The 24,025-nt window shown below is 55.6% G+C and overlaps 1 protein-coding gene across 1 annotated transcript; it reads right to left on the reverse strand.

The window, feature by feature from the left end:
• Window positions 1–14,587: 14,587 nt before the first annotated feature.
• Window positions 14,588–16,057, reverse strand: SMIM38 (small integral membrane protein 38). The gene has a single exon (XM_077114942.1). The coding sequence runs from the start codon at window positions 16,043–16,045 to the stop codon at window positions 15,890–15,892; it is 156 nt and encodes a 51-aa protein (XP_076971057.1). The 5' UTR covers window positions 16,046–16,057; the 3' UTR covers window positions 14,588–15,889.
• Between the last annotated feature and the right edge of the window lie 7,968 nt (window positions 16,058–24,025).

A 24,025-nucleotide genomic window follows, 5' to 3' on the forward strand; every position in this document is an offset into this window, starting at 1 on the left:
TTATTAACTTACAAGATTGCAGTTCTGAGGCCATGAAAATGTCCAACTCAAGGCATCAACAGGATGATACCTGGACTCTGAAGACAGGCTGCTGGCATCTGGGATACCTCTGTTCCAATGGAAGGCACAAGGCATGACTGCTGGTCTCTCCCTTCTCTCCCGGGTTTCATTGCTTCCAGCTGTCAGCTTCAGCATCTTCCTCTCTGAGCTTCTGTGTCTTTCTCTCTTTTGGCTTCTGTCTCTCTGAGCTTCTGTGTATGTGTCCTTCTCTCTAAACTTTTCTGAAGCTTTTTTCTGTCTTTTATCCTCTTATGAAGCATTCCAGTAAGAGGATTAAGACCCACTTTGAATGAGGCGGGTCACATCTCAACTGAAATCACTTAATCAAAAGGTCCCACCTCTGCTCCCCTCTCAACTGAAATAAAATAACCAAAGAGTTCTACGCCCCATCAGGTGGGACCTACACCCCCCTCCTAAGCCAGAAGCAGCTACAGAAGACAGACGCTCATCCCTCAGCTGCCTTTAAGGTGAAGGGGTGAGAACTCTGTGAGGGGAAATTTGAAGCAGGCAAGGACAGGGAGAGAAGTGGGAGAAGAGACCATGGAAGAACCCTTGAACAAGGATGGTTAATCAAGGTCAGCAGGGCCAGTGTCCAGCACAGACACCCTGCCTGGGGACTGCCCACTCAGAGGACACACGCAGCAGCAGCTGACCCATGTGGAAGCAAAGGACCCCCACCTGAATGAGCCATCCATGGAGAAGAGTAGACCCAACTGACACCCCCAAATGGACTGTCTACCACCAGGCCCCTCCCTGGAGAGAAGGAAGGGAGAGGGAAGTAAGTAAAGTTAATTTCTGAAAGCAAATGGCCCACATTGCCTATTGCCTTGCTCTCACCCTCCATCCTTCTTTACTCGCGAGCATGCCCATATGCTCCCTTGCTTTGCATGTGTACTTACAAAATGTTTTAACTACTTGATCTAGAAAAAAAAAAAAGGTCCCACCTACAAAAGCTCTACACCATGGGAATGGATTAAAAGGGCTTGACGTTTTCTGGGGCACATACCAACACACTTGGCTTTCCTTGACCAGGTGCTGGTGAAGTTTCCTTTCCTTCCTCAGCTGCCTTGACTGGTTGAGAATGCTCACTTCACCCCACGGGGTTTTCTGCTTAGACCTCGTCGTGAGAGTTGGAAGGGGCCATGGTGAGCTTAGAAGCAGGTGCCACTAAGCGACCTGCCCTCACTGGCCGTGGTTCTCCCACTCATCAAGTGCCTGGTGAACAGCCAGCCCCAGCCAGGAATCCCCGCAGAAGTGAGACCCGTGTTTCCAGCACTCACCCACCCACCCATGGCTTTACCCAATGGCCAGGTCAGAAAGGATTTGGGCAAACTCAGGACAGCTAAAGCCAGGCTCTGACCTAGAAATGATGCCAGCTCACATTTACGTTTTGCATTTTCTGGGAGCCTTCAATTAATGGTGGCAATCTTGCTCTTTCCTCACTCAACATGGTTTGGGCTACCTGCTCCAGTTTTCATCACTAAACAACATTTTGTTTAGGGGTTCTGGCAGAGGATGTCCAAATGGCCACCAAGAGGACACTGGTCCTCTTGCTTCCTCTTCCCCTCGAGCCCGGACTGGGCTGCATATCCCCTGCAGATAGGTACAGCCACGTGCCCGAGCTCCCCCGGTGGAATGTGGCGGACATGAGGCCACGCCACCACCGAGCCTTGCCAAGAGAGCCTCTTGTGCAACCCCCCAGCTCTTTCTGTTTGTGAACTCCCCTGCCAGCCCATGCAGCAGGTCAAATCAAGGACTCCAAGGATTTGGGGGATGGCAGATCCACGAGGAGGCAGACGCCTGGATCCTTGCATGGCTGTATGGAGCAGAGCTCCAAACCAGCCTGTAGTGAGTCATCGTGAAGGAGAAGCACACGTTTATTGGATTAAGCCACTACATCGGGGATTAGGGTCTTCTGATTGATAAAGGATGCTAACACGGGTGGTAAAACGCCGAGGGAAACATCTAAGAAATGATCTTTAGGTGCACAATTCCTCCTATAGAGTGGCTACGACTTCCCTGCACGAATAAATGAACGAGCAAGAGTGCTCTTTCACTGCGGTTTCAAGGTCAGGTCTGCTCAAGTATAAGGCCTGGAAGGAAAGCAAAAGATACAGACGGTCGATGTGTGAGGGTTTGGGAATGTGGGTGATATTCTTCCTGTTATTTGTAGGATCAGGTTATTCTGCAACATATACGTTGGGGATGTGATGTGTGCCTCTCTCGTATTTCTTATGGCATGCGTGACGGCAGCTGCAAACACGGCTTTCCAGCCACATGGCTCTTTGCAAGTGAGAGCTCATTTCCCCTCGGAAGAGGCAGGACCCAGCAATTAGACATCCCCCCTTCCAGCAGCCCACCTCTGCAAAGCCATCGTGAGGCTCAGCTGGTACATGCCTCTGGTCCTGTCCTGCCTCCCAGTGGAAAAGTTTCCCCCCTACCAGACAGCTCGATAGCCTGCAAGGCCGAGTTCAAATGTCAGCAGTCCAAGATTGCTCGTCCCTCTGTTGTGGCCGTGCAGGGCTCTGGGCCTCTGCAATGGCATCAGCTGGCTGGACCTCGAGGTCCTGGGAGCTGGTTGGCTTGGGACTCCACGGCTCAGGTCCCCGTGCGGTCTGAGGGGCGTGGGCCAGCAGCTTAACCCCTCTGAGGCCCTGGGAAGACATCAGCGTGGCTGCCCATGGGATGTTTGTGAAGACCCCGTGAGCAGACCCACGGGTCACTCTTAGAAAGTGATTCAATTCCTCCTTTACTCTCTGCTCCGAGTCCTGTCTTCGGAGGTGGCACCTGCATCTGGCACTTAGGATGGCCCATCACCCCCAGGGCCATGCCAACACCCCCGGCCCTACACCGAACTTGACCAGCTGCCCACTGGCGGGAGCTCTGGGGGCTGGGCCCGAGCCCCATGCACGCAGCTGATGGGTGAGAGGCGGGCTGCCCTCCCCGGGGGACTGTCCCAGCCACCAGCCAGGATGGCCTCACCCGTCCCCTCGCCCAGAGGGCTGGACATGTGCAGCGGCCACCCCAGACAGTACGCTCCCCAGAACGGCTGAAGGGACAGGGACATTTCTCCAGAGAAGAGAAGACACTCTGAAGCCCCAGCCGGCAGGGGCTTGGAGAAGCGGTGGCCGAGCATACGGCAGCCACCAAATACTGTCCTCGAGTGAGGGGGAGGCAGCCCATCTGATGGCTTTGTATCAAAGGTAACATCAGCTGGCACTAAGTTGTACGTGGAGAAAGGAAGGCAGTTAGATGAGGGGATAGAGAGTGGTGGGGCCGGCCGGGGGGGCATGTGGGAGGGAGGCTATCTTGGGGGTCAGAGAAGGCTGTTCCAAGCTGGGGACATTTGGGGAGACGCACCGATGAAATGAGCACAAACCCCACGGGACTCGGAGCAGTTTGTGCTCTGATGCATTTCTTACCCACACACCTTTCCCAGACCCCTTTGTCCCCAGCTTCTGGGGAGACGTGGGACATGGAGGGGGGACCTCACCCCTGTTGGGAGAGGGGCAGCAGGAGGAGGGAAAGCCGGGGAACTCCCTCCCCTCCCTCTCTCCTGTGGGACTCAGCTCCTCGGCTGACCCAGAAGGAAGTTGACTGATGGGTGCTGGCCAGAGGTTCCTAGAGCGTTGGGCGGCTTCATTTCCTTCTTTGCCAAGCCGGGCCTCTCCCGTGCAGACAGCAGAGTCTAGCTGGGGGACCCCGAGTCTCCCCAAGAAGCCCGTCCAACCCCAAAGAGGGGCAGTATCAGGACCCCACCCCCCACCACCTGTGCCCTCCTGAATTGGGGGACCCACAGATGCCCCCCTCCACAGTGGCTTCAGCTGTCGGGATGGGCTCCAGTGGCAGCCACCAGCTGTGTCTGCCAGGGCCCTCTCAGTAAGGTTGGGATAGCATTTCTTTTACAAATAACGGCTAAGGGAAGATCTACTGCCCCTGAGAAGCTGGCATATTTTCTCCTGCTGGCCAGTGAGAATTCCAAATTCTCAGCCTTTCCTTCTTCCTCTTCACTTAGGTCCCCAGAGATGTGCAGCTCAGTTAGAGCAGCCGAGGCAACACGTCTGCCCAATCCACCGCCCTTATTTACCTTCCATTGCCCCTGGACCCTGACTTACCAGTTGGAGGTGTCTGCAGTTAGACGTGTCGGCCATGCATCTATTGTAGGGTTTTTTCCCCCTAGAAAGTGCTGGTACCTGGCAGTGGCCAGTAAAGCCAGGCACCGCCAGTCGGAGGGTCCCTCCCCTTTCCCTGCTGGCCTCTGTCCAGCCGCCAGGGCTCCAGGAGACTGCTGTTCATGCTGCCAGGGTGGGAGCTGGCTGAATACATCAGGGGGCCCAGGGTGTGGGTGTGGGTGTGAAGACAGCCCGGAGCAGGGGGCTCCCATGCATGGACACAGGAAGGGGCCACTGCCGCTAAGGCTGCCCCCCTGTCTGCCCCTCACCCACATCTCCTGAGCAGCTGGAAGCAGTTCGCGGGGCTGAGACCTCAGGCACTGGGAAAATGTCATCGCCAGCCTCTGTCCACCCCAGCCCACCTCGGCCCGCTTCAAACTCCAGCCGGCAGGATGCTCTGCAGAAAGGGGGGCCTGGGACGCCTGGAAAACAACAACAAGGGGCACACACACACACACACATGCAGCTGCACCAGACTGCAGCCCCACCCCCGCCCATCTTCCTGTGTGGACACCCACCCCTTCCCCGCCCCTGCTGTGAGCAGAGGGAGAAGATGGAAAGGGTGGTGGGGCTGAGGACCGTTTTCCTCTGCCCAGTTCTCCTGCTAATAGCTGTCCCTCCAAAGACATGACAAAACAGCCACGGCCAGAGGGACTTGTTTTCCTGACAAGCAGCCAGTGTTTCTCAAGGGCCCCGTGCCAGGGCCTGGCCCCAGCAGGCTTTTGGAGAGGTGGGAAAGAGAAGACAGGTGTTTAGGGAAAAAAGTGGCCCTGCAGACATCACAGAAGGTGTTTTGCATCTGGTTGGCACTGTCCATGCTGTAGGCAGGATGGTTGGGGCTTATTTTACAGCTGGGGAGATTGCACATAATTTATTGAAGGGCTGTACCGGTTAATACGCAGATGAAGCTGCTGTAACAAAGAGCCCCACACAAGCCTCACTTTCCTCCACCGCTGCCTTCCCCTGTGCCCTCCAGCATCTCCCTTCACCATCCTTTGATGGGTACAACCCCCAGAGCTTCTGGGCCATCTTCTGATACATATAACAACAGATCTTATATAACAGAAATAATTAAGATATTTCAAGTATCAACACGTCCAGTTAGGTCCCAATCAAAACAACGTTCTCACCTCCAGTTCATTATGCTTCCCACATCCTCTTCCCACCAGCACAGCCCTGCCCCAGGGCTCAAGCGGCAGGAAGGGATCTTGGTTTACCCTCTCCCTCTCCTCTCCTTCTCTCCTTCTCCCTTTGCTGCTTCTGGATCTCCCTCCCCCTCCAGGGTGCTGGGACCCGGGCAGAGGGGCCGAGGGATAAGAGGGAACACTCACACCTGGCTGGGGCTGTGAAAGTCCACCTGTGTGGTCTAGGCAAGGGGCAGGCACTCCTGCCCCTGAGCCCCGCCCCCACCCCACCCCCGACAAACACACGCATAGACTCTAACCTCCGGGGTCCACTCACCCTGGCAGGCTGCCTGCTGGAGGGGTGTCCCCTCGAGATGGCTCAAGCCCTCCTACCTTCCTCAGCTGCCCATGATCCACAAGGACTCCCTCATCCCTGCTGTATCAGTCAGGCTACAACAGGTAAAGCTGCATAACAAAGAGCCTCAGTATTCAGCGGCAAAGTGGGTAGAAGTTCATCTCTCTCTTTCATCACAGCTGGGGCTGGGGGCCGGTCCAAGATGGGCCAGGGGTCCCTGCAATGGCATGTCCCCCCAGCCTGAGGCGGCTGCCCCCATCCACATGCCCATGCGTGCTCCAGCCTGGGAAGAGAAAGTGCAGGGACAGCCCCTGCCCCGGGATGCTGCCTGGAGGTTGTGCACACGCCCTCATCTCCCATCCCATCGGCCACATCTAATAGCAAAGGGGCCAGGAAAGTTGGCCTCCAGCTAAGCACCCAATTAACCTTGTGGGTTTCTATTACTAAAAAGAAGATGGGGGAAAGGACACAACAGGGAAACTAAGAGTCTCTGGCATGCCTAACCATACCCTCCAGAGAACGTCCAGGCAGCTGTATTCCCCATCCTGCCCAACCAGCGTCTAGCCAGCCAACTTCACAAGGAAAGAGGCAGGAACCGGAAACAGCCTCCCTGCACCACCCCCAGTTCAGGCAGCCCCGGCCCACAGCTCTGCAGCCCACTGCACTTTAGACTTCCCTTCTTGCAGGCACCCCCAGTTCTGTGAGCCGCTTTCTCGGACCCCTCTCCCCCTCCTGTACCCACTTCAACTCAGCTCGGCCAGGAAAGGGTGGTTCGCTCCCCAGCACCATGGTTGCCCACCAAGTCGAAACCCCTAAGCCACCCACCCCATCTCCTGGTCTTCACTTGTTCAGGCCGCAGGTGGGTGCAGGATGTGGGGTCCGTGGGACGGGAGCTGCCATGTGCCCAGGGCTGGCAGTAGATGCAGCATCGGCAGCACTCAGGAAGACAGGGGCTCTTATCGCCTCGCACTCACCTTTTTGGGACAACCAGAGAAGTCATCTCACATGTACGCCCTGGGAAAGCTTCTGGGACTCTGGAGAAAAACCTTCACACGGCCTGACCTGCAGGGAGGGCTCCACACTGGCTCTGTCTTAAGGCTTGGAGATGGGTAGGATTTCCACGGCCGTCTCACAGATGGGAGACCAGTGCCTACCAGGTCGCTCAGGTGGAAGGAAAGGGCACGGGACTCAACACGAGGCACCTGGGGCAGCTAGTCCTCCCCACAGGCAAATCTGTCTGCATAGCACAGTGGCAGGTCCTCATTTCTGTTCTCACTCTCAGTGGACAAGTAACCTCTAAGCCTGATGGCCAGTTAATGAGTGGGCCTGACTCAGGGACGTACAAATAGCAAATGTTTATAGAATCATGCTGCATAAACTGCTTCCCAGGAAAGCACGCGGTGGGTTGATGCATTGAATTTTCCTAACGGCCCGAAGAGATATGTCTCCATTTTACAGATGGGAAAAGTGAGGCCCGGAGGATGCCAGTCGCTTGCACAAGGACACCTGGCAGAGTGGCTCTTAGACACGGGCTGCCTTGCCACAGCTTTTGCTCTTTGTTCCCGTCTGATGTCAAAAGTGACCTCGGATGACATGGGGGGGCAGAGTGAGGATTCTGGGCCCTTTTGGGGGTGGCAGGCGGCCAGATGCTGCCTCCCTGCTGGGGAGTGCTTGGTAGATCCTTTGGTCGGCTTAAGGGAGACCCCTACCCTGCATGCCCCTGGAGAGCTTGGCAACCCCTGCTCAGCCCCCACCAGCATCTTCCCCCTGCACCCCCCACCCCCAGGATGTCTTACCGTGGGATTTCCTCTACTGCAGACAAGGCCCCATCAAGGAGGCTCACCCCCACCCCGGCGCCACCCCACCGGCAGGCTGGCATTGCTCACCCTACCACGTGTGCCTGCAAACCCCAGGACACTCACAGCAGGCTTTCCCGGGGACTCTCTCTGGAGCCCGATTCTGAGCAAACACCCAGCAGGGGACGCGACCAGAGGGAGCTCCATGCAGGCAGCTGGTCTCCAGCCCGGCTCCCTCCGGAGGGCCACCGCCTTGCCTGGATGGAGGGCAGCGGCCCCCTCCCCACCCTCAAGAATGCCCGGTCACACTCACACTGGAGGGCTGTGAATGCAGATTCCTGGGTCCCACCCCAAGTTCCCAGGCCCAGGTCTGGGCTAAACTGGGTCCACAATCCTAAATCAGAGGCTCCCACCAGCCCTCAATTTAACTTATCTTCCCCCGTGTGGGCATGGATGTAAGACGAGATGGTGGGGGAAACCTGCCCACCTTGGCTTTGGGGATTCAGGCTCATTTTTGAGCCAACATAAAATATTTCACTCAAGAGCCTATTGGAGAGGCTCAGAGGGCATATGTGATTTGCCCATTTTCAGAGACTGGAGCAGGGGCAGAGCTGGGAATGAGCCCACATGACTGTTCCCTGCTCTGTGAGGTGAGGCAGCGACTGCTACAGGTCAAGCTGGATCCAGGAGTCTATGGAGGCAGGGGGGGCATTTTACCCTGCTCCCATGCAATCCTAGTTCCTTTCAGTCCCTGGGAAAGCAGGAGTTCATCACTAGCAATGCAGAGAGGGGTGTTTGGAGGGGGTGACATTGTGAAATGTTTCCATTCTTCAGCACTCCCCAAAGTCCTTCAAGGGACTGTGGAGACAGCTACGCCTGTTTCGAATCCTGGTCCCATCTGAGCGAAGCCAGTATTGGGTTGAAAGGCGGGTCCAAAAAAAAAAAAAAAACAGATATGTCCATATCCCAATCCTGGAGCCCATGGCATGACCTTATTTGGGGAAAAGGTCTTTGCAGATGTGTAATATTAAGGCGCTCGCAGTGAGATCTTCTTGGATTTCAGGAGAACCTTAAATCCCAGGCTGGTGCCTTGGTAGGTGAGAGGAGAGGGTTTGGGGCGCTGTGTTTCAGCAGCAACAGGACACTAACACCTCCCCCTTCCCTCTGTGCCGACCCCTGGACTCGTGGGACATCAAGCAGGGTGCAAGGTTCCCGTGTCACCAGCCACCCCCTCCAATCCCGGGAAGCCAGGGGGGCTGAAGAGAGCCCCCAGGGCTTGGTGATGCAGAGCTCATAAATCAAGGGGTCCAAGCAGACGTCCAGCCAATGGGGCGCTGGCTCAGGCGGGAGGAGAGATGGCGGGGCCGTGTCCGCAGCCCGCTCGCATCCCGCTCCCGCTTGCCCTGGGAGACCCCCTGCTGCCCTGACCCCGCAGGCTGGCTTGGCACAGCAATTTGCAGGCTCACATTGGGGTCCTAGAGCACGCGGGCCCCGCGGGGAGGCGGCTGTGCCCGGTGGGCAGGGCCGCGGGAGCCGGAGCGGCCCCTCTGCGTTCCACCCAGCCTTCTCAGCCCTAGAGCCCCCTGCCTCCCCGCAGCTCCCCGCTCATCCGCCTTCTGCCCACTTCAGGCCTGTCCATCTGTCCTCTCTCTCCAGCCTCTGCCTCCCGCTGCCCCATTCCCTCTGGCTCCCCCAAGCGTCCTGGCTCTGTCTCCTCCCAGGACTTCCACAAATGCTCCTCAGGCCTCTGGGCCAATTCCCCCCACCCCAGCCACACAGTCTCTCTTAAACTCCTCTGTCCCCCTGGCCTCCGGGCCGGACGCTCAGGCCTGGCTCCCCCTCCTGTGATAACGTAGCCACACACACACACACACACACACACACACACACACACAATCACACGCTTTCCTCACACTCTGCATGGGCTTCCCCGGCGAGTGTCCACGGCTCTCCCCAGAACGTGGGGGAAAGTGGCCAGAGCCCCATCCCTGCAAAGCCTCCTGCCTGCCGCCACCCTCACCCGGCCCCCTGCTCCCCACTGTCCAGGACTCCAACCTCTGGGCATGTTTCTGGCCAGCTTCCCCATCCAGAAAACCTTCCCCACCCCACCCCAATCCAGAGATCAATCACCCAATCGAGAAGTAGCCACACACACACAGTCCATCCACAGTATATAATCACTGGCTCACAGTATCATCTCCTAGTTGCGTATTCATCACCATGATCATCTTTAAAGCATTTGCATCACTTCAGAAAAAGAAATATAAAGAAAAATGAAAGAACTCATATATTCAATACCCCTTACCCCTCCTTCTCATTGACCACTAGTATTTTAATTTACTCATTTTTTTTACCTTTTATCCTCTCCTAGTATTTACTTATTTTTTTATCCTTACTTTTTTACTCATCTGTCCGTACCCTGGATAAAAGGAGCATCAGACACAAGGTTTTCACAATCACACAGCCAGGGACTCTTAAACACACGTCCAGGAACATTGCTCCCTTGCTCAGTGTCCTTGGTACCTCTCTCCCGCCAGTACACTGAAGTCCAAACTCCTAGGCAAACCTCAAAACCCTTACAGTTTGGACTCAATCTTGTCATCGCACATCTTCACAGCTTCCTCTGCACACCCCACACCCCAGACCCATGCAAGCTTCGGGGGATGTAAGAATCACCTGGGGGAGCTGATTAAACATTTTCTTGGACCCCGCTCTCAGAGATTCAAATCCAGCCGTTCTGGCCGGGCCCAGGAATCTGCATGAGCACCAGCTCCGCAGGTGGTCTGGAAGCAGGGACCACTGAGAAGCCTTAGCCCAGGAGGTTTTCCTAAACTTGCGTCCAGGTCCCTGCTCGCATGTTCCTTCTGCCTGGAACTCTGCTGTTCCCCTACCTGCTCCTCCCACCTCTAAGGACACTTCCTCCAGGAAGTCCCCCAGGCCCCAGACAGAGAATCAATGTCACTTCCTCCAGTATATATTTCTGTGGTGCTCTGCCTCTCTCTAGGAGCCCAGGGAACAGTCTGCCCAAGGTGGGTGCTATTTGCAAACCACCTATTTTCCCCTGAATCATGTCCAGTCGTGCGCCCGGCCTCACAGGTGACAGTACACACAGGTGGCCTCTGAGCGTTCCATGCCATTACCCCTGGCACAGCCCCCCACCTGCTGCCCGCTGGACCCCGAGAGCGCCGAGCCGTGCGGAGCTGCCCCTCGCCACCCCTGGCGCCCACACCAGCCCGCTGCGGCTCCCTCAGCAGGCTCATCTGACTTAAAAAGGAAATGGCCCGCTTCATGACTTAACTTGGCTTATTTTTAGAACCAGTGACTCATCTCCACTCTGCGGGGGCTCTGGGGTCGCCTCCCAGGGGCCAAGCAGGGAGAGGAAAGGGGTGGCTGGAGGAGCCGGAGCTCGGCTGCAGGGCAGCCAGTTGTTCCCCTCTCCACCTGCCCTCCCCCCCCAAAATCATTTGTCTCGGGACGAAGCCCAGAGTAGCTATAGGCAGCACAGGTGGCCTCGGTGATGTCCCAGCTGGAGGGACGAACATGAGACCTGGAGCTGTGTTTTGAGGCCATCCCCCCAACACATACACATAGCCGGTCACAGGTGCTGTCCTTGTGCATGAACACAGGCTAGTGCCCTTCAGTGGGGAGTCACCAGGTGGACGTACCCAGGCAGGGGCCGGCCAGGGCTGGGCAAATCTTAGGATCCCAGAAGGCAGGTGTTTCCCAGGGCTGTGGGACCCCTTTGTGGGGGTGGGGGCTGGGGGGAGGAGCTTCTGTTAATCAGAGCAGCAACCGAAGGCCACAAGGGGCGCACCCCCTTTGCATCGGCCACCAGCCCTGACACCCCTTCCTTATGCACGGAGGGCTCTGTCACCTACAAAAAAAAGGAAAGAAAGCACAGCAGCTCCCGAGCTCCCCCCACCCGGAGGCACTCATCTCACGGTGTCTCACTTGCTGTATCTTTAGATGCATGCAACCCACTTGCTCCTTTATTTCATTTTTAGAAGCACATGTTTATTACAGAAAAAAAAATAGAAAATCCACAAAACTAATCTGGAACCGTAAGTGGTGTGCAAAACACGCTGACTGTTGTGGACAGCTAGGGACGGGGTGGGGGTGGGGGGAGAAGTATTTGTATTTGTTCCAAAGCACGTGGCCTCGCGCGGGGCGAGATGCAGGCAGCGGGTGACACGTCCGCTCGCAGGGCGGGGCAGGCGCTGGCTTCGCGGGGGGGGGGGGGGGGGGGGGGCGGCCAGGCCCGCGTCTCCCGGGGGGTCCTTCTAAGCTTATGGTGGGGGGAGAGGAAGAGAGGAGAAGGGGAAGGAGGAAGGAGAAGAAAAAGAGGAAGAGGATGGAGAAAAAGAAGAGGGAGAAAGAGAAGGGAGAGGAGGAGGAGGAGAAAGGGAAAGGAGAAGATGGAGGGGAGGAGGAGGGGAAGACAGGAGGAGGAGGAGGCAAGGAAGGCCACTTGAGCAGGGGGACCTCCGACCCCTGCCGCCCAGGACTCTCATTTTACAGTGGAAAACCCTGCATGCCGGGAACCCTCACTCCCAGGCAGACCCTTGGACCCCCCCCCACATCGGCGCACCTGCGCGCGCCCACAGGTGGTGGCTGAGCTCCGCCCACGCGTCCCGCGCCGGCCCACCCTCCGCTCTGGCCTGGGGTCCCGGCCGCAGCCCCCCTGAGTCCTGGGCCTCGCAGGCGGGCAGCCAGGTGGCAAAGGCACAAAGCGCAAGGGTCAAGCTTGGGCCCCGGTGCTCCAGGCTCCCCCCCCCACACCTCCTGGCAAAGAGAACAGAGCTGAGGGTCCAAACCCCACGGCTCACAGCAGCTCAGCCCCTGCTGCGCGGCTCTTCCCTGCAGCCCTTATAAAGGGGTCTCCCCTGCCACCCCATCTCCTAGTAGCTGACTGTGTGCCTGCTTCCTGAGCAGTGATTTGGAACACATGTCCCCCCCCCCGCCCACACACACGTACACACACGCGCGCACACACACATGTGCATTTTGCTGGGTTCTGTTATCAAGATCTGCAATTGTTTTCAGCTGATCTGCTGACGTTCTCCAAGAAAACTATTCATCTCACTATAAATAATAGTAAAGTGTCCTTTCCCCTTCCGGCATGGACACAGCTCCCCCGAGCTGCATTTCTTTCTCTTCGCTGGCTGTGCCCCCAGGGCAGTGCCAAGCAGCCACGGGGGACTTTTCCTTCCCTCCCAGCTGAAATGGGGGCATCTGCTGCTTCCCGGCTGATCAGGAGGCTAAGTTTCCCGTTAGACAGCCCTAGCTTTTCAGGCAAGGAGCATATGGTTATAGCATCTATTCCTATTTGATTAAGGGTTTTTTTTTTTTATTATTTGGGCAGAGAATAAAGGACTGGGGAGAAAGGAGTAAATATTCAACTTCCCCATCTGGGGAATTCCTGATATTCTCGCCAGCGCTGGGGCAACCAATTCAATAGGCTGAGCCCTCGATCTGGGGGTTCACCCCTATGAACTTATTCCTGCAAAGGACAGGCTAAGCCTACTTATAATTATGCCTGAGTCACCTCCGGAGAACCTCTTTTGTGGCTCACATGTGGCCTCTCTCTCTAAGCCAACACAGCAAGCAAAGTCACTGCCCTCCCCCCCCACCCCACGTGGGACATGACTCCCGGAGCTGTAAATCTCCCTGGCAACGTGGGACAGAAATCCTGGGATGAGCCGGAACCCAGTGAGATAGGATTGAGAAAGCCTTCTTGACCAAAAGGGGGAAGGGAGAAATGAGACAAAATAAAGTTTTAGTGGCTGAGAGATTGCAAACAAAGATGCGAGGTTATCCTGGAGGTTTTTCTTATGCGTTATATAGATATCCCTTTTTCAGTTGATGGTGTATTGGAGTGGCTGGAGGGAAGTACCTCAGAGTTGAACTGTGTTCCAGTAGCCTTGATTCTCGAAGATGATTGTATAACTATATAGCTTTTACGATGTGACCTTGTGGTTGTGAAAACCTTATGTCCGAGGCTCCTTTTATCCAGATATGGACAGATGAGTAAAAAAAAAATAAGGACAAAAAATAAATAAAATAATGAGGGAGGATAAGGGGTTTAAAAAATTGGGGTAGATTGAAATACTAGTAGTCTGGAGTGATGCAAATGTTCTAAAAATGATCATGGTGATGAATGCACAGCTGTGTGATGATGTTATGAGCCATTGATTGCATACTTTGGATGGACTATATGTGCATGAAGATATCTCAATTAAATTTTTTTTTAAAAAAAGAGTTTTATTGAGATTAGCTGTAAATTTTATCAATTACCTTGGGTAATATATCTCAGGGGACGGTCGAAAAAATTTTTTTTCCAAGGACCTATCAGCAGGGGAAATTATATTCGTTAGTTTCTTAATATTCAGCCGTCCTCACATTTCTAGAATAAACTGTATTTGGCCTGACATTTTATTTCTTTAATGTGCCGCTTGGTTCAGGTACTTAATGTTTCTGCATTGATATTCCAGAGTGAGACTAACAAGCGTATCGCCTTTTCATGCCATCTGATAGATTTTGGCATCAGTGGTAAGCTTGCTATGAAAAAAAGAATTTGAAAGCTTTCCTTCATGGATGCCACAGAGGAGTTTAAATAGTATTGGAATTTCCTGGTCCTTTCTAGCTTAGCAGGTCCCTCCTTGGAAGAATTCTGGCCTTTATGACTCTTTATTTTTTATGGAATATAGACTACACAACTTCCTATTTCTTCTGAGGTAATCAGTTCATTTAGATTTTATCTGTTCTGGGGCCGGTTTTTGGCAAATCACATTTACTACATTTTCGGATTCTTAAAATCATTTACGTAAAATGGAGCCACTTTCCTGTGGGTAATTGAATTCCCTCTGTCTCTGGAGTTATCTTCCCCAGAGACCTTTTAACTTTATGGTTTTTTCCTCCCATTTTCTTGATTAGAAAGCACAGGGCGGTGCCACGGTGGCTCCGCGGGCAGAATTCTCGTCTGCCATGCTGGAGACGCTGATTCCATTCCCGGTGCCTGCCCACGCGGAAAAAAAAAAATCAGAGAACAAGCACTTGGCTATTTTTCTTAATTCTGTCACTTTTAATTCATTAATTTACTCTCTTCTTTATTTCTTCCGTCCATTTTGTTCTTTTTTCTTTAAATCAGAATTTTAAATTTTAATGGTATCGTTATAAATAAATAATAAAACTTTATTATGTTTTATAAGTATATATAATATATTTAGTTCTGTCTAAAGATTTAATGCACTTTTAAATCATATTTTTAATTCATCTACTTCATTCTTCCTTTCTTGTGATGTAAGTTTTTGAGGATGCAACCTCTCCTCCGGGATGGCCTCAGCCAAGTCTTGTGGATTCTGGCAGCTGGCAGCCTCAGGGGAACAGGGGCCTGGGACCGTTAGCCTTCCAGGGGGACAGGGGCCCTGGGGCCGTTAGCCTCCCAGGGGGACAGGGGCCCTGGGGCTGTTAGCCTTCCAGAGGGATAGGGGCCCTGGGACCGTTAGCCTTCCAGGGGGATAGGGGCCCTGGGACCATTAGCCTCCCGGGGGGACAGGGGCCTGGGAACCTTAGCCTCCCTGGGGACAGGGACCCTGGGACCCACCCACAGATGTTGGAACAGTGTTAGTCTTGGGTTGTCGTCAACTCTCCCCCCGTGACCCAAATCTGCAGCCAGCTGGTGTGACCCCCTCCCCAACGTGCCACCATTGAATGGGGGCGCATGTTGTGCTCCGGTGGAGGGGAGGTGGTGACGGCGCTAGGTTCTCAGCTCCCCGCCCAGTGTCCCCGCCTCCTTGGCCACACACTTAGAGCCCTGAGGAGTCGCAGCCTGGGTCCACGTGTCCGGCAGTTTGCAGACTGGGGGGTGGGAGAGGACAATTTCCTGCCCGCCCCGCTCCGACCCCCGGGATGGCCTTCCAAAGGAAGGAAGCAGAGCTCGCTCTGCCCATTTTACAGGTAGGGACACTGAGGCCCAGACAGGGAGCAGATCTTCTCAAGGGCCTCCCAGGTCTCACAAGTCTGTTTCGGGACATTTCCGGGGGACTGCTCCAGGCTAAACCGAGGCCGCCGCTGACACGTCCTATCGGGCTCTGCGGGAGGCCCTGGCCAGGTGCAGGGTAGGCCTGGGGGGCAGCCGCACTTGTCCTGGTGGCACCTCTACCCAGCCCCAGGGGCTCGCCCCAGCCGCGTCCTGCAGATTCTGGCAAAAGCATCCACAAAGAATTGGGGGGCAGAGAAGGTCCTAGGGCAGGACGCACCCCCGCTGCCCCCACGGGGGACCCCAGAGCTCAGGAGCCTCGGTGGAGGGCCAGCGGCCGTGGGGCAGTCCGGGTGGGTCCCCCGCTGCGCGCCCAGTTCCTGCCGGGACGGGGTCCTGGGCACCTAGTCCTCCTTCGGCTTGCGGGGCGGCGGCCGGGCCAGCCTGCCCTCCACGTGGGTGCCCAGGCTGGCCCAGAGGATGAAGCGCACCAGCAGGATGATGACCAGCAGAGTCACCAGGGGGTCGGGGTCCGCGCCGCCCCCCCACCAGGGGGCCATGGCCGCGGGGGGCCGGGCGTGCGCGGGGGTCAGAGCGGGGGCGGCTAACGGTCCCCTCCGGCAAGGGGCCGCGGCCCCGCCCCGCGGGCAGCAACGTCTCCGGGCGCCCACAATGGCCGCATTGTCCCCGGGCCGCGGCGGGCCGGACGCTGCCCCCGGCCGACCCCCGTGCCCGCGGCGCCCCCGCCCGTCGAGGCTGACGTAATCCCCGGCGTCCCGGGCGGCAGCTGCTGGGCGGCGCGGCCACCTTCTCCCCGCGCTGTCGGCAGCCACCGCGCCCTTCCGCGCCGAGGACAATCGGGCCCTTTCTCTGCCCAATTAGCTGTCCCTCCTGGGGGCCGGCGCTGTCGGCGGGCCGGGGCTGGGGGCCCGCGGGAGGGACCGGAGGGGGGCTGTGCGGATGAGAGGAGGGAGGGGGGCAGTGAGACAAGATCGGCAAACTCACACCCCGGGAGGGACCCCGATCCCGGGACCCCCCGCCCGGCTCCGTGCACAACTCCCCTCCCCCGCGGGAAGCCCCCAGCCCCGCAAGTGGGGCGTGCAGGCCCACCACCCCTGCACCCCTGCAGGACCCACCCCAGCCCCCCGCGGGCCTCACCTGGAGTCCAGTCCCTGCCCGAACTGGCTGGTGACCTTGGGCCAGTCGCTCGACCTCTTGGGATTCAGATTCTTTACTGGGAGGTGAGGGCAACGCCCCACCTCCGAGGGTGCTGCGGGGGTGGGGAAGGCATCACGACAGGGGCTCACAAAGTGCCTGGGAGGGGGCACCGGCTGCCTTCCTCTCCCCCAGAGCTGATGCCCCAAGAGACACCCCCATGCCACCTTTTGTGCTGCACACACATACACTCACATGCACACTCACACACTTCTCTGCCACACTCACACACATGCATGCATGCGGGAATGCACGTGCACATGTGCACACTCTCATGTGCTTACTTCTGAGCACGTGCACATATACACACCTACCATACAGGTGTGTCCACACAGGTCCACATACTCATGTACACACACACACACACGCCTCTGCAGACTCACCCCCCACCTTTAAGGGTAGGTCACCCCTGGCGGGATAACAGCCTGCACTGACCACCTCTTCACTCGGATCTTGTTGTCACAGGAAGCAGAGACACCCACGTTAGAGCTGGGAGCTGCTGGGAGGGGCAGGGGTCTCTGGCCGCAGGCCTTGTGGGGGGGTCACGTCCTCACCAGGGGGCCGTCCCACCACAGGTCCCCGAGCCCACACATTCCTTCACTTCTTCCTTCTCTGCCGTGGGACACCACTCACCCTGCCCAGGCTCTCTGGGAGGGGCAGCGTCATGAGGAAACGCGAGGGCTTCGGCACGGAGCACCCCAGAGAGTGGGAGAGGGGGTGAGGGTGCTGGCATGTGGCGGGCATGCACCCAGCAGGGGCCAGGACCAGCCCTGCGCTCACCCTTCCACCCACATCTCGCCCTCGATAACTCGTTCCCGGGAGCGGCCATCGCCGGCAGGACTGGCACATGGCATCTCAGGACCACACTGTCCCCCTTTGCCCGCTGGGTGCCAAATGGCTTTCTGTGGCCTTGTTTCCTCACTAAGGGCCCCAGAAAGGGGCAGGAAGTCCTCAGCAGGGCTCCTGTGTCTCTTTCCAAGAGAAATGCACCTGCCCGTAGGGAAGGGTCCCAACGAAGCAGCCACAAGCCCTGCAGGGAGAGAGGGAGTCCGGACTCTGGACCCCAGACCCCCGGAGCCCAGGTCCCAGGGGAGCCCTCTCGCTTACCGCGGAGGTCCGCGGCTCGGGGCGGGCGTCCTGCTCTGGCCGAGGCTCTGGGCAGCTGTCCTGTCCCGGCCGCCCTAGCCCCACCCTCATGCCACTGCTCCCCAGCCAGGCAGGTGAGACAAGGTGGCCTTGGACAAAAACCCGTGTTTGTCGAGCACAAAATGAGTCATGCAGGGTCAACAAACGCCCAGCTCACGTGTCCACACTCCAGTGACCCCTGGGGACACTGAGGCCCGGCCTCTTCCCTCTGGGACGTCCCCGGGCCTCCGGGCATCAGCCAGGACGGAGGTCGGGGTGCCCTTCGGGACAGGAGGCGAGTGAGCCGCCCCCACACTGGGATGCGGCTGCAGCCAACCCCAGGGGCAGTGCGTGGGGACCCAGTGCAGGGAAAGTGACCGTCAGCTTCGAGGAAAACCTAACAAAGAGGTGATAGGGCAGGACCCACACGTCGCGTGCATCTGCTCACTTAGGGCCCATGGCAGCCACCCCAAGAAGCTGCTCCACGGTGCTCCCCTTTTCCTCCTGAGTCACCCTCTAAATTAGCAGCAATGGTGAGATATGACCTGCACCCGGTCCCTGGACCTCTCCCTCCGGTGTCACTGGGCTTCTGCTTCCAGTGACTGGTACCTGGGGCCCTTGTCCTTGACCCCGAGGGTCTGGGAGCTGCGTCCCCCAGGAGGACGGAAGTCCGGGCCCCTTTGCTGCAGTCAGGACAATCTATAAGGCAAGATCGTGCGACCCGGACACCACACCTGAAATCACGCCCTTAGCCCTGCCTCCCCCGCCCCGGCCCCCCTAGGCCCCCTGACCCACCTGCCCGAGGCTGCAGCCCCAGGCAAGCAGCAGGAGTGTCCGTCCATCAGCATGCACCCCGACACCACAATGGGGGTTGACGTGTGCTACGACCTCCGGAGCTGGGGGACAGAGCGCAGCGTGAGTCCGTCCCACGAGCAGCCTGGTCCCTGCCTACTGCTGGCAAAGGCCCCTGGGAGGAGCCCCAGGGACCCCCAGTTTGAGTCGCCGCTCCTGGCCCCCCTCCTCCAGGCAGGCGGGGGGTCTGTCACGGGACCACCGCAGTCTCTGGGCCTTAACTTCCCTGAGTGTAGAGGGGATAATAGTCCCTCCCCGGCTGCTGCCAGCGAGGCCAGGGCAGAGAGAGCTTAGCACCACTCGAATATCAGAAGCCGCCCGGCCAGCCCGCCTCGCGTCGCACCCATCTGTCCTTTTGCCCCGGGTTTGGGTGGTTGGGTTGGCTTTTGTCTCCCACTGTCATCACAGCCTCAACACCATCTGAAATCTTTTCTGTATCTCTAGAATGCAGGCTCTCGGCAAATCCCCCAGGGTTTAGCACAGCCTCTGGCATCGAGAAGACTCTCGGAGAGAATGTGTCACCTCAGCCGCGGCCACCAGGCCAAATTTTAAAGGAATCCTTGGGTTCTCATCCGCTCCAAGTCTGTAGGACCACCAGCTTCAGCTGGGTTTCTAGGGAGCCATTCTCAGAAGTTCTGGAGCCTTATGGGAAATCATTATGATTTTTCTATTTGCAAAAGTGACACATGCTTGTTATTAAAAAAAAAAAAAGACAATATTGCAGAAATGTGTGAGCTGGGAGAAAGGGAGTGTCAACTCTTGTCTCTGGGTGTGTGGCTGAGTCTGCCCCAACCCCACACCTCCAAACCGCGCCAGCTCAGGCCGCAGAAACCAGCCCAACAGCCGTTTCAGACGGCGTTTCGTTGCTCCCTGCTCACAGGCTGCTCCCTGCTCACAGGCTGCTCCCTACTCACAGGCTGCTCCCTGCTCACAGGCTGCTCCCTACTCACAGGCTGCTCCCTGCTCACAGGCTGCTCCCTGCTCACAGGCTGCTCCCTACTCACAGGCTGCTCCCTGCTCACAGGCTGCTCCCTGCTCACAGGCTGCTCCCTACTCACAGGCTGCTCCCTGCTCACAGGCTGCTCTCTGCTCACAGATGGGCGAAAATTAATTTTCTTTCTTCCTTCGCCACAAAAGATTACCGTCCCGAGCGGTGGGACAAGTGGGGGGAAGTGGAGAGCCTCCTCATTCAGGGAGAGAGCTCGCGGGGGACGGCCCCAGCTATTTGAAACATCCCGCCACGGACATAAAGCCAGGCTGGGGAGAATGCACTTGAGAAAAATTACACCGCCGCCTTTCCAACGGTTGAAAGCTGGTATGTAACTTTGCTTGGGGGAATCAAACAGCTAGTCAAGGACGCTGTCAGGGACAGAATGCAATTCCAAATAAATTAGCCATGTCCAAGAAGCCAATACAACAGCGGATTAAGGCTCACAAAGAAAACACAATTTATTCAGCCTACCTTGTCAGAATTCTTAATAACCTCCCTTCGTGCATCTCACCTCGGACTGAGCCTCCCCGGACCAGAGGGACAAAATGAAGCACTCTTTGAACGCTGGGCTTTAGAAATACTTGCATGCCTGATACACGCTTATGTTCTCTCTGAGCAAGTGCCAACAGAGTTGTGTTCTTAGAACGTCTCTGCAGTCACCGTACCTCCTCAGGAGGGGCCAGGCAAGCTGTCACCGAGTCGTGGAAGCTTCAGCAGCTCAACTCACCTCGGGGATGGGGGGGTTCAGGCGTTAGAACACAGGGTGGGGGTGGAGGGGCAAAGAGAGGAGAATTAACCAACGTAGCTGAAGTCTGCGGTGTTTTCAGGAGAGTGGCATCCCGCCTGCCATGCTGCATCGAATGCAATATATTCTGGCAGGGACCTGGAAGCTGCCACTTCACCTGCATGTTATTTTTTCAGGCAACAAGTAAATGAAAGGAAACAGTGTCCCTTTGCAAATACTAACTGTCCTCTGTTACAAGGCACTAATGCAGTTGACAACCCCAAAAGCAATACTTAAAAAAAAATTTATGAATGAACTCAGCCAGCAGTGACAGCTCCCACAGCCGACAAATGCTCTCCGAAAGAGTTAACAGGCCGAGGTTCTGGGTTGGCTCAGAGGAGGCACGTTTGAAAGCAGCCTCTGAGCGTCTCCTAAACAGCGATGATGTATTCTGGTTGCCGAAAGACACCAGTGAGAGTCTGGGACCTTTTCTTTTTCTGCAGAGAAGTTGGGGGGGGGCTGGGGGGAGAGGCGGGGGGGCTGGCTTTGCAGCACGAAGGCATTTGCAAGAGATAAAACCAACAGGAATTTTGAGAGGGACTGGAAGGAAGTGATGGGGCTGAGAGGCTCAGATGGAATGTCGAGATGCTTGAGAAATACACAAAATATAAAAATTTTCCCAGAATTTTTTTTAAAACAGATGACCTAATGCTATTAAAAAAAGAAAAAGATTAAAGAAATATACCGAGTGGGGAAAAAAACAATCTCAGCAGTTTCCCAAGCATGACCTGGCCTAGATTCTCTTTGTCTCGATTTCTAAGTGAAAAAGGACGGTAAATGATGCTACTGCCCGAGGACTCGGGAGATATGTTTTAGACCTGCCGTAACACACAAAATAAGAGGGCAGGATTCGAGCCCTGAGAAGTGTGTCCCATTGTCACTCAATGGGCACCACGGGGGAATTGTGTGTCATCTCAGCACACCGTCTCCTCACACCCACCCTGAGAGACCCAGGCTCAGCCATCTCCTGAGTGTCCCCTTTGTCACCGGGAGGTAACTGTCATGGTTAGGGGTCGTTCTGTTGTCAGGAACAGGAGGTTGCTCAGGCTAGCTGTGGCATGTCCCCTGGCCACAGGCCAACTCAAAAAGCGGGGCTGGAGCCCGTGGGGAAATGCAGTAGCCAGGTCACCTCTCCTCGGAGGCCCCTAAGCTGCAGCTTCTTCTACCTTCTCTTTTTCCCTGCTCACTGGAATCCCAGGCTCTGCTTGAAGCTTTTCTGTGAAAGCTGTCCCCAAATCAACATCCCCAATAGACACATCCCTGATAAACCCACAGCCACGGGCCTCAAGCCTCCTGGTCCTCCCCTTCCGAGAAAGAGTTCAGAGCAGCCTCTGTGGGGGCACTCGTGAGAGCTCCCACCCAGGAGACAAACAATCACCTATGGAAAGTTTCTGGCCACCAACAGAAACAACAGAAAAGCATAATCAGACCCAGCGGTTGTAACAGATAGTGTCAATATCAGAAAATGACATAAAATGCATGTGATTAAAGAACTGAGATATTTAAGGTGAAGTAAAGAGCAAGAGACTGTGAAATAACTAAGCAGAGTTGAAAAGAGTCAAATGTAACTTCTAGAAATGAAAAATATATTCCTCAGAATTGACAGCACAGCAAATGTGGCTGAAGAGAGAATCAGTGGACAGGAAAACAGATGGAAGCTAGTGTCCAGAAGGCGGCATAGAGAGGCCCAGAGAAACATGATGGAGAGGCTGGAGGCTTGGGAGGAGGAAGGGAAAAAGGGATACCGTACAAACCAGAGGGAAAAGACAGCACAGGGCAAAGCTTCCATCTGAAGGGAAAGTGGCCGAGAATCTTTTCAGAGTTGCTGAAAGACATTAACCCAGAGTCAGAGTCAAAGAATCCAACGGAGGATGATGAGATGCAGTCCATACCTGGAGACCTCATAGGGATACTCTGAAACCCCACAGGAGAAAAGAACACCTTGGAAGGCAGCCAGAGAGGAAAGACAGCAAGTTGGAGAGACCGGCAGCCCCACCACGGAACTTTCAACAGCAGTTGGGAACAGACATGGTGGAATCACATTTTCAGCATGCAGAGGATTGTATGCTCAACCCACAATGTTTGAATGAAGGCATATGCTGGGGTTTTCTCTTGGATGCATGTGCTCGGTTGACAGGAATGCATTCCAAAGCAGTGGCCCTGGCCCACACTTCCACGCATGGTGCCCACTCCCTCCTCCCCCATACTTGCCTTTTCATACTCGCTGATCTGCTGAGTGCATGGTGGCATCTCCTTGGGGGTTTGCTTTGCATTTTTATGTCCTGATTTATTGGTGGTGGTAGCTTGAATCACGCTCCCCACCAACGACCTGTTCAAATATTAATCCGCAGACCTGTGGGCGTGAACCATTTGTAAATGGTTTGAAGATGTCACCATTAGTTAAGGTGTGGCCCAGTTGAATTGGGATGGGTCTTAATCCGTGTGCCCGGAGGATTTAGAGAGGAAGTGCGGTCAGCTAGAGGTCAGATGAAGCTGGAGAGGAGAGAGAAAGAAAGAGAGGGCTGGGGGGTGGGGACTGGCTCACAGATCACTCCCGGGGCCAGGAGAAAGCACGCCCTGGCCTACACCCTGAGTTTGGACGTCTAGCCAGTCAATCAATGCATGTGGTTGCAGCTGACCCCTTGTATTTGTCCTACAGCACTGGCAGACTAAGATGTGGCATTCTTTACTAACCACTGCCTGGCAGGTCTAAGTGCTGCAATATCCTCTCCCAGTTTGCAGCATGCATTTTCATTCTGTTTAATGGTGTCTTTTTATGAATATGAGTCCTAAATTGCAATGTGGCCGAATTTGTCAATTATACTAAAGATCTTCGTCGGGACAGTAAGGTGGGAAAAGTAAATTAAGCACATATAGGATGAAAAAAGAAGATGCAATATCTTATCACAGATACGATGATTATCTACATGGAAATTCCCAAAATGACCTACAGATAAAGTATTCAAATTAGGAAGAGACTCAGTAAAGGTTGCTAGGTATAAAATCATTGGACAAAAATCAGCAAGAAACTGCTGTCACCATGGTCCCTTGGAACCCTTTAGGCTGGCAGGGGCTCCATCTCATCCCATACTTCCCAGATTGCAGAGGCTGAGAGAGGACCAAGCAGCAAGCTTCTCTCGGGAAGCGGCACACACCACTGCTGCTTGTAAATCTTTGGCCAGAGCAAGTCACACATTTATGCTGGGACAGTTGCTCTCAGAATGACATTACACAATGGGAGACCCCTCATCAGAGTCTCCCATGGGCTTGGTGGAGGCAGGCAGTGGTTTCATGAGAGGAAGGGGCCGTGTGGTTAGGTCCCAGGGTAACTGCTGCTAGCTGAGAATGGTCCCCAGCTGACAGACAGAAGGAAAACAGGTCCTCAGCCTTACAAGGAACTTAGCCCTGCCAACCACCACATGAACTCGCAAGGAGTTCCTCCCCAGAACCTCCAGATGAGGCCACTGCCCCAGCTGATTTTTAGTTTCCACCTGAGAACCCAGCCTGATCCACCTGGACTTCTGCCCTCCAGAGGAGCTAATGAATGGGTTTGCTTGAAATTACTAAGCCAGG

This window comes from Tamandua tetradactyla, chromosome 9, assembly GCF_023851605.1.
Source record: "Tamandua tetradactyla isolate mTamTet1 chromosome 9, mTamTet1.pri, whole genome shotgun sequence".
Lineage (NCBI taxonomy): Eukaryota > Metazoa > Chordata > Mammalia > Pilosa > Myrmecophagidae > Tamandua > Tamandua tetradactyla.

Bases quoted from the DNA above. Each gene is read 5' to 3' on its own strand.
- SMIM38 (XM_077114942.1), bottom strand. From the start codon at position 16,045: ATGGCCCCCTGGTGGGGGGGCGGCGCGGACCCCGACCCCCTGGTGACT.